General features: G+C 49.7%; 1 protein-coding gene across 1 annotated transcript in view; it reads right to left on the bottom strand.

The window, feature by feature from the left end:
- The window catches only part of KCNH3 (potassium voltage-gated channel subfamily H member 3), a 472,503-nt gene extending 461,953 nt beyond the window's left edge, over nucleotides 1-10,550 (bottom strand). The window contains exon 1 of the mRNA XM_069653804.1: nucleotides 9,362-10,550. Coding sequence (XP_069509905.1) covers nucleotides 9,362-9,437 — 76 coding nt within the window. The 5' untranslated portion in view covers nucleotides 9,438-10,550. The remainder of the gene's footprint in view (nucleotides 1-9,361) is intronic.
- Nucleotides 10,551-15,617: the final 5,067 nt, after the last annotated feature.

The following is a 15,617-nucleotide window of genomic DNA, read 5'->3' on the forward strand; positions in this document are numbered from 1 at the left end:
AGTGGTCGATGAACCGACCAGACGGGGGAGTGTAGAGGAGGTCCCAGACATGGCCTGCACCCCATCCCCTCATTTCAAGGTACCAGGAGCGAACTTGCCAACACATGTGACGCATAAGGAGCAAATGAACCAACAAAGAGCTGCACTGGGACTCTGCCCAGTGTACATCAGGAGATCCATACCTATTGAAGCGCCCATAACCAGACAACCCTGGGCAGCACAGTACCCTATAAGGCAGCCATACCAGCCGCTGATACGAAACGAAGAGTACCTACAGACGGTCCATGAAAAGGCCCAAAGAGCCCTAATGGAAGGCCAGTGGAAATGACACAAGGCCCGAACAGACTCGTGAATGAACAAAAGCGGCTATCGAAGACAAGCACGCCAGTGCGAGTAACTACGAAAATAGATGTAATGGACACAGAGAAGAGACAATGACAAAACGTAAGGAAACATAGCTGTGAAACCAGATGGAAGAACCGAACCAGCTAATATGTGTAAATAGGCTTGGAACGCAAGAAGCTGAGAAATCGATACGGCTTGCAATGCTTAGTAGAAGAATAAGAGCGGCAAGCGCCAACTATATAGCTACCTCAATAAGACACATTATACAAGTACGACTCCATTTTGTAAAAGCAGAAGTGTACCCAGGCTACCAGAGGCCTGACAGGCCAAGTTTCATAACCCAGCCCGAGGCAAGAGAAGGAGCGGAAATGAAACTCAACAAAGAGCCGCTCATGCCTAGGAAATCGAGGTCATACAGAGGAAGGGAGGAGAGCTACAGCTAACAAGACTCAAACATCAGAGCATACCAGCCTGTACCGTGAAGGTCAAGATAAGGGGAATGGGGTGCCCAGGCAGGTGGCGAGGCTAAAGAAGAATTAAATGCATGAAAATCTGGAAACTGAAGCAGATTCATGGTGAACCAACACGTGACCAGCCAGGCGCGAAGAAGTACCACCGCCTGATGTCATCCAGGAACCGGGAATGCCATAACTTTTCCTGATAAGAGGCTACAGTTTCGAGGCCGTACCCAGCCAACTAATTGACACATAGCCCTAAGATACTGATTGATGGAAGAGAGGCAGGGTGAAACTTGGGGCACCATGCACCTGGGTGTCCATTCTGCATGCTCCTAATTAAAATGGGGATTTATGTCTAGGGGTGTAACCTGCCCATTCACAATGGACCAAGTTATCTAGGGTCCTATATATCGTAGAACCAATGGGACGTCGTACTTGTAGTGACGTCAATCACACGTGATGTAGTGGGATGGGCATAGACGCCCACCCGATATGAATTATCCAATCCGCATGCTCTATTATCATATACAGATATAGCACCTATACTTAAGTTACCTTTCCTAACCAATTATATTGCATGTCGAGTTTTGTAGAATTAGACGTCAATGATGACAAATATTGCCTATAAGAGTTGTTGTCCGACAGAAGCGAGACAGGTGATCGCCTTTATGCTGATTCCCAACTGCTTCTCTGTTTGATGTACTTGTCATTAAACAGACTTCCCTTTGCCAAACCACTGAGTCCTCATTATTGAGTCGTGTTGGAGTAAGTGAATCCTGCACCCCCTGTCCTCACATGGTGCAGCTATCTTGTCTTACTGGTTCTAGAGGATGAGCACTGATCTATGGGCCCGTCAGTGGATTCTTCTCCTCCAGAACAGCTGGTGTACCTTAGCCGGCATTTCTAGCATCACCCTGCCGCTAACAGAGACTGCACCTCTATCATAGTTGCCTGTCTATTGGTGGTCCCCCGTGTATATACTTCAGCCTAGTGTTTCTTCCTATGGGGTTGGGTCTTCCCCTTGGTTACCACTTCCCCTTCCTGACCACCCCTTTTCCCAGTGAGGCACAGCCAGGGCGGTCTCTGAACACAGTGGCAGCGGGGACACCGGAGACAGGTAAGGGGCGAGTTTTGGACGTCATGTAATGCTATACGTCAAGTCAAGTGCTTTGGTTTGTGACCGCCAACGCCTGTCTTGCACACAGTGTGCTGCATACCATCCCAGGGTAACATATAACTTTTTTTTATATACCTTCTTATCACTGCAATATTGCCTGAACAGATGTCCACTTCATTGTGGGAAGACCCTGCTTCCATGGCACTCGCTAGGGTATTGAGATTGATTTCCACTCATGCAGGGCCACCATACTTACAGATCACCTCACGCGTGTGTAAAAGTATCACCTGACGTCTAAGTGCGTAGCATTTTAACCTGACTTGTACTATCAAGATTCTGGTGGTTCTTTAGCCGTAATGTGCCGCCTGCGGGTTTGGATTGAATTACACGGTGGATGTTTTTTTTCATCTGTGGTACAATGCATCGCACCAGCCTGAACGTGTCCCTTTCGCTATATAAGCCTTTGAGGGTGCGTGTGGGGTGTTGCGACGCTCTCCGCTGTGGGCGGTTTACTCTGGGGGTGGAGGAACAGGTGTGTGCACACTGCTTGCTCAGCCTTTGGTTGCCGCATCCCTTCTTCATTGGCAGGCTGCCACGCCATGCGCAGTCTGGATATGGCACGTTCGATAACACGGTGGAGCATGCAGTGCCCACCCCCAGCACCGGAACTGCTGGTGTGGTGCGGATGTGCTGCTGGTTTCTGCCAATGACTTTTGTTTGCCAGTGGTTGTGGGGTTGCGGTCAGAGATGAGTTCCCTCTCTTGGTGTGTGATGAGCTATTTGTCATGTGTGTTTCAAACTAGGGTCTGCAGAGCCTCAATCAAAATAGGGCCATGCCATATAGTATGAATTTCATAAGCACCTAGTGCATGTAATGTACTGTTTATCGTGATTTTTATCAAAGTTTCATGTAAAGTAAGGTACCGTTAACATGTAATGATTAAACGACGTGCATGTAGTATGCATGTAAAGAATTGAGGAGTGCTCAAATGGAGAGCCCTCAACTGCATTCAGTTGCCCTTTGGATAGATGTACCTATTTATTTATTCATGTATTGTTTTCATTTTAGGCGCTTATACAATAAGAAAATACTGTTTGAAAGAGCCCAAAGATGGATGAATATACACATACTGCACGCTCCAACGTAGGTCGGCACCCAATGTTGGATGGCTGAGTTCCATGTAAAACAAAAGAAGTAATAACTGGACAGTTTGGAATTAATCCTAACCTCTGGCATTGCTCTGGGCAGCCCTCCGGACCGCCGTTCTTCAACCTGCCAAGCCATTACAGAAGGCGAAAGACCAAATGAATTTAATTGTTTTTTTCATAACGTGCTTTATACCGAAATTGGGTTTCTAAGCGTGGATCTGGGATTCGAGCCTCTGTTGCTCTGCGTGGTCTCTCTTCCAAGACCAGCACGTTGCCCCTGTGCTATCCTCCGTTAAATGCAAATGATGCTTGGTCCCACCCCAAATGGGGCAGTCCAGCCCAAACTGCTAATGCACATCCCTTCTGCACAAGACCACAAGCATCCCCAGACATGTTTCAGCGTCATTAGTGAGGAGTAACTTGGGTCTCTACTAGGCCCAGAAGGCTTGGGTCCCACGTCTGGGTATACCCGTCACACTCGGGGTGACTAAGGCAAAACAAAAGAGGTGATGGCTGGAAGGTTTGGAATGAATCCTAACTTCTGGCATTGCTCTGTGCAACCCACCTGACCCCTGCTCTTTAGCCTGCCAAGCCATTACAGGACGGCCCGTTTGGAGTGGGACCAAGCCTGATTTGCATATGGTCTTTCCCCTTTTGTAATGGCTTGGCAGGTGAAGAACGATGGTCTGGAGGGTTGCCCAGAGCAATGCCAGAGGTTAAGATTAATTCCAAACCTTCCAGCCATCACCTCTTTTGTTTTGCTGGCTGAGTGCCATTCCAATACATATTTATATATTATTTCTTTAGAGGACATTTTGTTGGTGACTCCTACCATTCAGATAGTACAAAGCATCGATACCTCCTGTGGCCTTGCACCCCGGCATGCACAGGGTCTTGCTTCACCTTCCATGAGCACTTGCAGGGGAAAATGTGACATATCCTACAGAATGCCTATGTTGCTTCTTTCATCTTTTCCATCAGGAACCTCTTAGGCATTTTCGTGATCTGCCCTGCTGGGTTCCAATCACATTATCCTTGACAGGGGTGGGGGTACATTTTTAAAGTAGACGCCCCCTGCGGCTATACTAACATTTTGAACAGGGAACCGTTGGTTAAGCTAAAGTATGGATTTATAATCTACTCACAATTACTACATACCTTTGAATCTCATATCAAAACAGGGATCAGTCGCATTACTGATCTTGTGGACAAGCAGATTTCGCAGTCCGCCTCATTCTTCGTCGGGTGGCCAAGCAGGTTTGGCACTGGGCGTCTGACATGTCTCCCTCTTCACCTTCCTCCCTAACGTTTGTGTTCCCCGCACTCGCCTGGACACGGCCAAATCTTGGGACTGGCTCTTGGCAGCCCCTGATTACTCACTAGTTAATCAGGAGGAGCGTTCAACAACCTTATTTGACAAAGAAGCCTCCACACAGCAAGAGGACACTTGGCACGCCTCGATGCCATCTCACAAACACGCCCTGACTGACTCCAGTACACCCCCACTTGGACAGACTGCTTTTCCTAAATGTCCATCCCCACATACCGCCCTTCCAATATTTCTGCATGCAGAGTGTGGGAGCAGGGGGTGGGAGCAGTGGGAACGAGGTGGCAGTTGATGGTAATGCCGAGCGGTATGCGGCAGGTGCCGCGTGGTAGTTATGGGGTCCACGGTATGCATGTGAGGAAAAATCAAATGTGAGTTTCTGGAGTGTGCTTTGCACTTATAGGGGGTGACCAAGATGATGGACAAGTGTTTGCGGGGGGTGGGAGGGTACCCCATGCTGACATGGGGGCTGGCGATATGGTGGGGTTGATGTCATGTCCCCCACACTGAAGGACTTGCAGGAGGAGCAGCACAGCGGCATGAGGCGTTGTTACAAGGCTGAATGCAAGCCCAGGCAGGTGGGCTTCTGCAAACTGGCCTGTGGCGATACGTCACAGAACCCCACTCCTGCATGATACTAAAAATGGCCTTCTTTGGTGGCTATTTTAACTATTTTCTTGATCATCTTCCATGCGATCCAATTACCACAGACCGCACAGGCACCTCCACAACCACTATCATGCAAATATTTCCTTTAATCCCTTTTGCCATTATCCTTCAGTTTGTTTGTTTCTTTTCTATGCCTGTTAACCCCATTACTCTCATCTACTCCCCATTTTCCTTTCACCCCACTGACCATTGTCAAGTTCCTCCCTGCAAGGGGCATAACACACCATTATTTGCACACGGCACAGCGCTATAAAACCACTATGGTGGGCATGTGCGCAGTATAAAAGATTCATGGAATTAATTGTGCAAAAAAATATGGCACTTGCACGCCATTCTGCGCGCAAATCCCTGTTAGTCGATTCATGTAATCGAATGCGCAGTACTTTTCCTGGACTTGCGTGGAGTTCACACTGGCTCAGCATGTCTCTGCGAGCCGTCGAGGGTCTTGCACGAGACTCCACGCCCAGCATGGGCGTGGCTTGTGCAGAGGGCTGGGAAGGGGACGGAACACCAGAAATGGGGAAGAACTTGCGAAAAAGTGGGCGTTCAGAGGGATGGCCTGGAGGCAGTCGCTCGGACGCCCACAATTGCGCGGCACGAGACATATTCATGGATTCGATCGTGCAACCTCTCGGCCGGGAAATGCCCACGCAAATCCCTCATACGATCCGCCACCCAAGTGAAAGCGTAAGTACACTTGTGCATAGGATCAGCAGCACAGAGGTGGCATTGCATGTCGGATTTCGGGGTGCGTGTATGCAACCAAGGTTCCGAACTTACTTAGGGGTGCACGTAAGCATTGTAGTGGGGTGCACCGCATGCAAATTTCGTCGAGTTTAGACCGAGTTACGAGTTTTCATATGCAGGTTGTTTGGCGTGCCAGAACAGTTACGGGGCACCATGTGCAGGGTCCCCGAGATGCAGGCCTGCTTGGGGGAAACCCCACAAACTGTTTGAAGGGTGCGTGTATTCGCACCCAGGGGAGCGTGCAAAGGTGGTTGATCTGGCTGTTTATGCTTTGCGTGTGGACATGTCGGGGGAGTTTGGCCGTGACTTGCGAATATGATTACTTTGCGCCAGGGGTGGACTGGGAAACAAAAGAGGCCCTGGAAATAATTCTCAAAGTGGCCTCATATCACAATTTTTCAACAAGGCCAACCTTTTTCCTATTAGAACATTTGGAAATACGATACAAAAGAGGCCCAGGGAGCAGGGGCCTACCAGGAAATTTCAAGAGTTCGCTATAGGCCAGTCCACCCCTGCTTTGAGCGAACAATTCAGGAATACGCGGGGCGCGCATTTTTTTATATGCACGCATGCTGGCACAGTGTCCTTCTCTGCGTGTATCCCTTGCAGGATTTCTGCGCACATTCCTCTAACAGGGATTTGTAGGGAGAATGGCATGCAAATCCCAGTTTTACACACAAATAATTCCATGAATCAGGGCCTCATAGTTCAACCCAAGGGACTGCAACCTCTGGCTCTACTGGTGTTTTAGTGCTGCCAAGCACAGTCAGTGTGGCAAGTTATCATGGGAGTAGAAGTCAGAACACATGAAGAGATGCAGGCTGCAGATCCAAGACTTAACTAAAAGAACTGCATTAACCTCTCCTATCCCAAGCATTGACAAACACTTGCCTGGGACTCTAGCACCACCTCGGCATTAAGCACGCCTCTAGATGGAACAACTAAAGCCTTCAGGCCCAGCCGGCTCCTGCAGCTAAGTGCGATGACTGCATGCACATTTTTGGGTCATCATCAGGGACCTTGCATGCACCAGCCCCCTGGAGGGTCCTCTCCTTGCAGTTTGTGTGTAAGGACTTCTTCAGCCTACGAACCTCGTGCTTGCAGTGCATGGGTGCTGCCTTGCAGTGTGCATATTTTCGGGTGCATCTCTAAACAAATGAGATATTAAGATTTTAAATAAGACCTCTGTGAGGCATCCTAATTTACTCAAAGTGATAACTACTGTGTTACCCTGTCTCATTTCCACCCTGCTCCCCTCTGAAAAGCCAGGCCTTGACCACCTTCCACCCAGGTGAGCCAAGGACCTACTCATGATCCTGTACCCTACTATCTGTGGCATACCTCCTGGAAGAGAAGAACCAGGGCAGTAGCTTAACAAGCTGCAGGGGACACAGGTATGGCTGAAATGCAAAAGTTCAGAGGGCAAAGATAAAAGTTCACAGATAACCACGCTACCTGGGCCAGCGCAGGCCGCAGCTACTGAAGGGTGGGTACTGTAATTCTCAGCCAAGAGACATAGCAGAGCCACTAGACGCTAAACAACCAGGCAAGTCTGCCTTTCTGGGGCCTTTAAAGACTGAGGAAATTGTAACCTGGTCTACTCTATTAAGGGACTCTTTCACCAAACTAGTTTTCTTTTCTCTTCCAATACAGGATCAGGCACAGCCCATGTCATAGTCATGCCACAGGTATTTCACTTAGTGTGTCTCTGTGTCCAGTAACTTGTTTTTCTGCGTGTGTGACATTCAAGCAAGGTGCAAACAGCAGCGCATGGTTGTCTGAAGTCAGAAAATCTGGCCTGCATTGCTCCCATCACAAGCATTAAAGAAGCTGGTATGTGGGTGGACCCAGGTAAGACGGGCAGAAGGTTAAAGATTAGAGATCAAGGGTAAAATATGATATGACATGGCATTTATAATGCGCCTACCACACCACCACAGTCCACCGTTACAATTGTGGCTCTTTGGAGCAAAGAGGTGCCAGGCAGAAACTATTCCCAACCAATCAAGTGAGGAATTGGTAGGGCTCCCAGGAACCATTCGCTGAGGTACTCCTTAGGGGGTGGGAGTAATCAAGTGCACGCTCTTAGGGGGCTTTTAATACGTGCATCATCTTTGTTGCCTTAGTCTCAGGCCCCCTGCGATCTCTTAGGGCCGCCACTGGCATTTCCAAAGGGACCACATTTCAGCGACCAGGAAGCAGGTTCACTGGCTCCCTATCAAAGAGCGGATCGTCTTCAAAACTCTCGCCCTTACGCATAAATGCATCCATAACACGGCCCCCCTCTACCTTTCTTAAAGAATCGCCAAACATATCACAACCAGACCCAGAAGAACGGCCTATACCAACTGAATCTCCAGCCCCAAGACCTGCAGGATTCGCACAGGGGGCTCTAGCTTCCCTGTCATGGCCGCAACCCATTGGAACACCCTACCGCCCCATATTAGAAGTATTCAGTCACACATAGAGCCTCATTCCGAGATTGGAGGTAGCCACGGCGCTATTTGTGCCATGGCTGCCTCCAATACTGGGTACGGCACCTGTCTTGTTCAATGGGGACTTACCGGTGCAGTCCGACCCTGGCGGGACCGGTAAGTCCCCATTGAACAAACCATTCCCCATTCCCATTTGAGTCCCCATAGGGCTCAATGGGAATGGGGAGGGCGCTAATAACAGGCTCCCAAATGGCAAGCCCGTTATTAGCGCCCTGGTCCCTTAGCGGGACCCGTAAGGGACGTGTGGTCAGATCACACGTTCCTTACGGTTCCCTCCAAGGGACCTCAGAATCGGGCGGTAAGGGATTACCGGCACTGGTCTCCTTACTGGTGCCCGGTATCCCTTACCGCCCGACTCGTAATGACCCCCACAGTCTTCCAGAAAGCGATAAAAACGATGCTGTTTGTATAAGCAAGTCCTAACTGGCCCCATTGTTCTACTTAGGCTGCATGCTTCCACTCGCTATGCAATGTAACCTCCATTGCTACTGTATGGAATACCAAGCCTCTAACTTTCTATGCATCCTACTAAGTTCGCATTGTTAGGCTACACACTCACTGTAACCACGAGCAAAATACCCTTCCTGTAACTAAGACACTCTCTTGCGGCAGCGCCTCGATGCCCATGCGCTGTTAATGCGCTTTGCAAATCCAAATAAATAAATTTTAAAAAATGGTGTGGTTGGCATTTATGCACAGTCGAGTGGGCAGCGCGTGGCGCCCGCGGCAGGGGGCTGTCCTCCTTCAATGAGATTAGTACATAAGCGTGACCTCCGTGACTAGAAAGTGTGCTGCGTACCTTGCTGTTTTCTATTGCCTATTTACTTATTCATGAAGCCCTATTGTGACAGTTATCCTGTGACCAAGCGCCAGAGCTCAAGAGACTAACCCGCAGGACTTCCTCTGAAACGTGTCAGTGTATGTCGTTAGACAGAGAGGGGTGCTGTGGGGGGGACGGGGGGGAAGGGTGAGGGAGGGGGTGGTGTGGGTGTTTATTGACGCGTGAGAGGGGGTCAATGGGCCGCTCGCAAGATAGGAGAAACTGTTCACTCACGTGTCCCATCAAACCTGGTCGCGATGGTGTCCAGGAAGGTGTTCTGAGGAGCTAGCAGTCCCCTCATCACAGGCATTTTAAGGGCCCCCCACCTTGCTCTCCATCCTCCTGAGAATGTGCGGGCGGGGGGCGCCTGCGGCAGCCCCTTCCTGCAGTCAGGCTCCAGCAGGGCATGGAAGGGTCCGCGCCGAGGCACCTTCTAGCCCCCTCTGGTGGCCAGTGGCTTTAGCCCATGCCGGCCTGACAGCGGGGTTGTGTCTGCGGTGCGCTGGGCTCTTTGTCCCGCTCCTCTTCACAGGCTCAGGGTCGGTCTGCTCCGTCCCGCTCTGTGTGGATGCCCTGATGAGATGGGTGCAGCGCCACCACCACCGCCGTGGTCACCCGTGCAGTCATTGGGCAAACATTCCAAGTGCCCCGGAGAGGATGGCTGTCCTGTCCGCTACTGGAGCCCTGCCGCGCTTCAGTGTATCCTTTTCCGACGCATCCGGAAAGTAGACTTGGCTTAACTCCTAAGGCCAACCATGCAGGTGGCACCCCGGCTCTCCGAGTGCCAGGCTCCTTTGGAAGATGTCGCCCCCGCTCGGTCCTGTGGAGTCGGTCTTTACCGCCACGCTCTGCTTGAGACACTCTCCGGCCCCGGATCGCCGAACTTTCTCAAGCGCCGAAGGTCGAGGGCTCAGGGCTGGCCGTGCAGCCACAGTGCACGGTGCCACCAAAGCCCACGCAGGCACCCGTGCAGCTGGAAGTTGAGCCGCGTGGCTTTTCAGCGATCCTCGTCTTCCGGCTCACGTGACAGGGGGTCCGGGACAGCGGGGGGCACCGTGCGAACCCTCACCGCACAGAGCGTGTTTGGCTTGGTCCTCTCTGTAGCGTCTCCTGCGCTGCTCGGAGGCAGCCTCCGTTGTCATCCGGAGCATCTCTTGCTTGGGGTTACCATGGCGACGGCGCCACACCCTGCATCTTCCTGAAAAGGACCAGGCTCTGGGGGATGGTGCGAGGCTGCAGGGATAGCAGGTGCCGCCCTCTCATCGGCTGCTCGCTGGCACAGGTTCGGAGAGCCACTTGCCGCTGCCCATCGTCTGTTTTACTATTTTAATTCAGCGTCCTCGACTTTTGCTGCTAGCGCGCCCCACCGTATACAGCGCTCACCACTCACTTCATCGGTGGCTCTCGCCACAGGGAAAGTTTGTTGCCGTTCCATTGGGCCTCCCCATCAGCACGCGACGGCACATGCACGCCAGGGCCCCGCCTATGGAGGAGAGAAGGAACCGAGGATTAGGCGGGTGAGGCCTTGTGTGTGAATAGCAGGGCCAGGAAGGGGCGGGCTGGGGGCATGGGAGGGAGCCAGCAGGGTCATAGTTATTTGTTCATATGCAGGAGGAAGAATGCTCTTTTGATCAGAAAAGAACGTGCAATAGATAATAAATCTGATTGGGGAGCAGCAAGCTTCTTACAATGCGGTGAGTTTGAGGGTTATTTTGACCAGGTTGTGGAGGGGAGTGAATGAAACAGTCACCAGGGACAATACATAAGTGAACATACATAGTTTAAGGACAACCAACATTGGACCTTTTTAAGTGCAGGTAGGTGGTACAGCCAGCTGTGCTCGGGATGTGATCATGATGGGTGAAGTGGTAGCGTGCCGCCAGATGAAGTGAGAGGCAAGGCAGAGGGAGGCAGGGATGTCATTTGGGGGGTGCCAGGGGTCACACCTGCGACCCCTGTGGTCTCCCTTGCTACCCCTAAAAAAGAAAGAAAGAAAATTCATCTTTTGTTTTATAATTCTTTATTGATGCTCTTGGGCTGTGGCCCGCGCCATGTGGCTCTTTGTTTCTGGAGGGGCTGACTTGCTTGTTCCAGCCTCTCTTAAACAACAGGGGATTCCAGAAGTCTAACACTTTGAGCATCGACTCTCCTAATTAAGAAAGAATAGGAATAACAAATCATTTGTCTTTCTGGAATTCTATACAATAATTGCTAGACTCATGAAAGGTTTATTTTAGCCACACTTCAGGGGGTCAGGCAAGTCTGTTCTCAAACACCTTTAATTCACAATGCAGAAAAAAATTTCACAAAAACATTTACAGTAGAATAAGCATCCATTTCGGACTAAGGAGTTTGATTTTCGCAAGTTGCAGTTATATAATGTTTTTCAAATGGATTGTGTCCTCCCACGTATTCCTCATCTTAGATATATCCTTACCTTCAGCTTTGCTGCTTCGGAAATTTTTTCTCTCTCCACCAGAGGGCGCTCCACTCGAGGCGACGGCGTCGATGTCCCTCGGCGGCATCCGTCGAGTGTCGACGTCATCTGTAGTATAAATGCCTCGAGCGTGCCCGTTGGCCTCAGTTCCGTTTTTCCGTTAGCTTCGCTTCGGATCGAAATAAAACGGCGCTTCAGTCTTAAGCGATTATGTCGTCTTCCTCGAACCCATCTACCTCGAAAACGGGGTATAAGAAGTGTCTAAGGTGCGGCAGAAAAATGTCGCTGACCGACCCTCACCGTAACTGCCTCTGGTGTCTCGGGTCCGAACATCGGATCGATGACTGCGGTTCGTGCCAATCCATGACCCACAAGGCCTTGAAAGAAAGACGAGGTAAACTGGCGGTGGGGGAGGAATCCTCGAAGTTTTCTTCGAGAGGGAAGAAAGACTCGGCTGAGTCTTCGGCAAAACACCATAAAAAATCACGATCGAGGAGTAGATCAAGGAAGTCCTCTTCTTCTTCGTCCAAAAAGGCAAAAAAGAGACGACACCAATCTCCCTCTTCTTCTTCTTCCTCGACTTCGTAGGAAGTTATTACTTGTCCAACTAACCAGGACTCCCCTAAAAAGTGGGAAGCAGTTAGAGAGTCCATGATGAACATTTTTGAGAACGCGGCCCAGACCCCCTCAAAAATGTCTGTAGAAGGTCATGCCTCTAGTCACAAAAGTGACAGAGGAAGGTCTAAAACTAACAAGTCCGACAAGAAATTGTCCAGGGTGTCTTCTAGGGTCTCTTCCCAGACACCTAAAAAGACAGACTGTACGAAAAAGACTTTCGATGTCGATAAATCATTAAAGACTTCGACGAAAACAACTTCGAAGCCTCTGTCGAAGGCTGTCGAGTATAAAGGGTCGACGACCCAACTGAAAAAAGTCACATTGAATATTTTATCGACTGCCTCGAAGATTCCTCCCACGCCATTTGTAGTGCCTTCCAAAACATCGAAGAATACCTCGACAACATCGAAGGTAACGACCACGACTTCGACGCCATCGACGCTTCTGTCGACGTCGACACCAGGGTTGAAACATATTCCTGAAAAAATATTTCACCCTGAAAACAGACATGATTTTTTCCATACTATGTCATCTTTATATGGAGAAATGTCATCAGAAAATGAAGAATATGAAGAACAAGATGAACCTGAGGTTACATCAGCAGGGGTAAAATATGGGACAAGAGATGTTCCAGAGGAATTAATAAATCCTCAATCAAAAATGCAGGATTTGTATGAATGTTTGCAGTCTGCAAGTGGAATAGACACATCTCCTGAATATGAATTTGAGAGACCAGATCTAGCAGAACATGCTGATCTGGGTTACAGAAAACTCATGAATAGAGTAACAGAGTTTATGGGGTGGGGTAATAATGCACCTGTATACCAGGATGATGACATGACAGATATTTTGTCAGGAGGTCCTCAACCAGACCCCATACTTCCTTTTCATATTACCCTGCAAAGGAGAGTAAATGCTGCTTGGGAAAGACCGGAATCTAGTCCAGCAGTAAATAAAAAATATGTTGCAAACTACAGACCTTGTAACTCTGACCCAGAGTAATTGAGTAAACATCCTTCTCCTGAAGTCTGGTAGTTCAGGCAGCCACATCAACAAAAAAATGCTGCATACCTCACTATTCCTCCTGATAGGGATGACAAGAAAATAGATACTTGGTCAAAAAGATCTTTACATCAGGGAGCATGGCTCTGAAGTCTACCAATGTATCTTGTACATTGGCTAGATTTAATTATACTCTGTGGGACTGCATGTCAGCGGCAGCTCAACACATCCCGGAAGGAGAGGAACGTGATGGTTTCCTATCCATAATTAAGGATGGTAAGGAGGCTTTGGGAGAATGCCTTCAAGCAGGTTTGGACACTGCTGACAGTATCAGCAGGTCCATGGTGTCTAGCGCAGTGCTACGCAGATTTGCGTGGCTAAGGAAGTCAGGTTTTACACCAGATGTTCAATCTAGACTCCTTAACATGCCATTTGATGGCTCGAGGTTGTTTGGCAGCAAGGCAGATGAAAGTTTGGAGAAGCTGCAGACCTCCAAGGCAGCGGCAAAGTCACTTAGTGCCGCTATACGACAACCTCAGCAACGCCCCTACACAGGTTCATCTTCCTGGAGGGGTCGTCCCTTTTGTTTTTACTCCTCATTTGGGAGAGGAAAGGGACAGGCCAATCAAAGGGTTCAAAGAAAATTTCCTCGGGGGCGAGGAAGAGGCGCTAGATCTGCCCCAGCAGCAGCATCTGTCCCTTCAGCCGCTGCTGGAGCTGCCGCAAAACCACTCTGAGGTATTGACTCACAAGACCCCAGTGGAAGGCAGGATCTCACAGCATTTAAAAGAATGGCGGGGCATTACTTCAGATGTTTGGGCACTGGAAACAGTATCCCAAAGTTACTACCTTCCTTTTCTAAAGAAACCTCAGTATCACCCACCGGAATACAACTCTACCAAAAATCCAGACCTGCTCCTGTTGCAGGAAATTTTAACCCTGCTACAGAAAGGTGAAATAGAACATGTACCTGTAGCAGAGAGGAACAAGGGTTGTTATTCCCCATATTTCCTCATTCTAAAGAAGAACGGAGGACTGAGACCCATCTTGGACTTGAGAAACTTGAACAAGTTCCTCAGGAACGACAAGTTCAAAATGGTCACTCTTTCTCAGATCCTTCAGGCTCTCCAACATCAAGACTGGTTGGTATCATTGGACCTTCAGGATGCTTACTTTCATGTGCCAATCCATCTCAAGCACAGAAAGTACCTGAGGTTCGCGATTGGCAACTCTCACTATCAGTTTCGAGTTCTGCCTTTCGGGTTGACCTCCGCCCCAAGAGTTTTCACCAAGTTGATGGCGGTAGTGGCAGCGAGTCTCAGAAGAGGGGGGATTCATGTCTACCCCTATTTGGACGATTGGATGATCAGGGCATGTTCTCCAGAACAAGTCCAGGATCATCTATCCAAGACTTGCCACTTCCTTCACAAACTAGGGTTTTCTCTGAATTTAAAAAAGTCAAACATGATACCATCACAGAAGCTCCAGTTTATAGGAGCAGTCTTGGATACTCGTTCCGGCCAAGCCTCGCCTCCCGAAGAGAGAGCTCACCACATTCTGCAGATGGTGACAAAATTCCAGAATGCCCAGTATCTACCGGCCTTCGATTTTCTCAGGTTGCTCGGCCTCATGTCATCCTGCATTTTTCTGGTGCCAGAGGCCAGATTGAGGATGAGATCCCTTCAATGGGCCCTCAGAACTCAATGGTCCCAATTTTCAAGGGAAATGACAGATCTCTTACAAGTCCCAACCAGAGTACCTCAGGACCTACAATGGTGGGTTTGCAAAGAACACATCCTCAAGGGACAATCTTTTTGGCAGCCATGGCCGGAGATCACTGTAGTGACGGATGCCTCGCTCACGGGGTGGGGAGCCCACACCAACGATCTGACAATCAGCGGTCGTTGGTCTCCATCGGAGTCCAGACTACACATCAACCTTTTGGAGCTGAGGGCGATCAGACTAGCGCTGAAGGCATTCCTGCCCTCTGTACGGGGAAAGAATGTCCTGATCATGACGGACAACACAGTGTCCATGTACTACCTCAACAAGAGAGGAGGAGTAGGGTCACTGCCACTGTGCAGAGAGGCAATACAGCTCTGGTTCTGGGCAATACAAGAAGGGATCTCTCTATCTGCCATTCACCTAGCAGGAGAGCAAAACACAGCGGCGGACGGTCTGAGCAGGCAGAGCACAGTCTCTCACGAGTGGGAGATAGCTCAGGAAGTCCTTATGGAGATCTTCACCCTTTGGGGAACCCCTCAAGTGGATCCGTTCGTGACCATTGTCAACAGGAAGTGCGAACTGTACTGCTCGAGGGAATTTCCCCCGAGAGGAGTTCTAGGAGACGCATTTGTAGTAGAGTGGGAATTTCCTCTTCTATATGCGTTCCCTCCAGTCCCTGTGATCCCTCAGGTAATCAGGAGGTTGAGA

Source organism: Ambystoma mexicanum, chromosome 3q, assembly GCF_040938575.1.
Source record: "Ambystoma mexicanum isolate Mex_15411 chromosome 3q, UKY_AmexF1_1, whole genome shotgun sequence".
In the NCBI taxonomy this organism is placed as follows: domain Eukaryota; kingdom Metazoa; phylum Chordata; class Amphibia; order Caudata; family Ambystomatidae; genus Ambystoma; species Ambystoma mexicanum.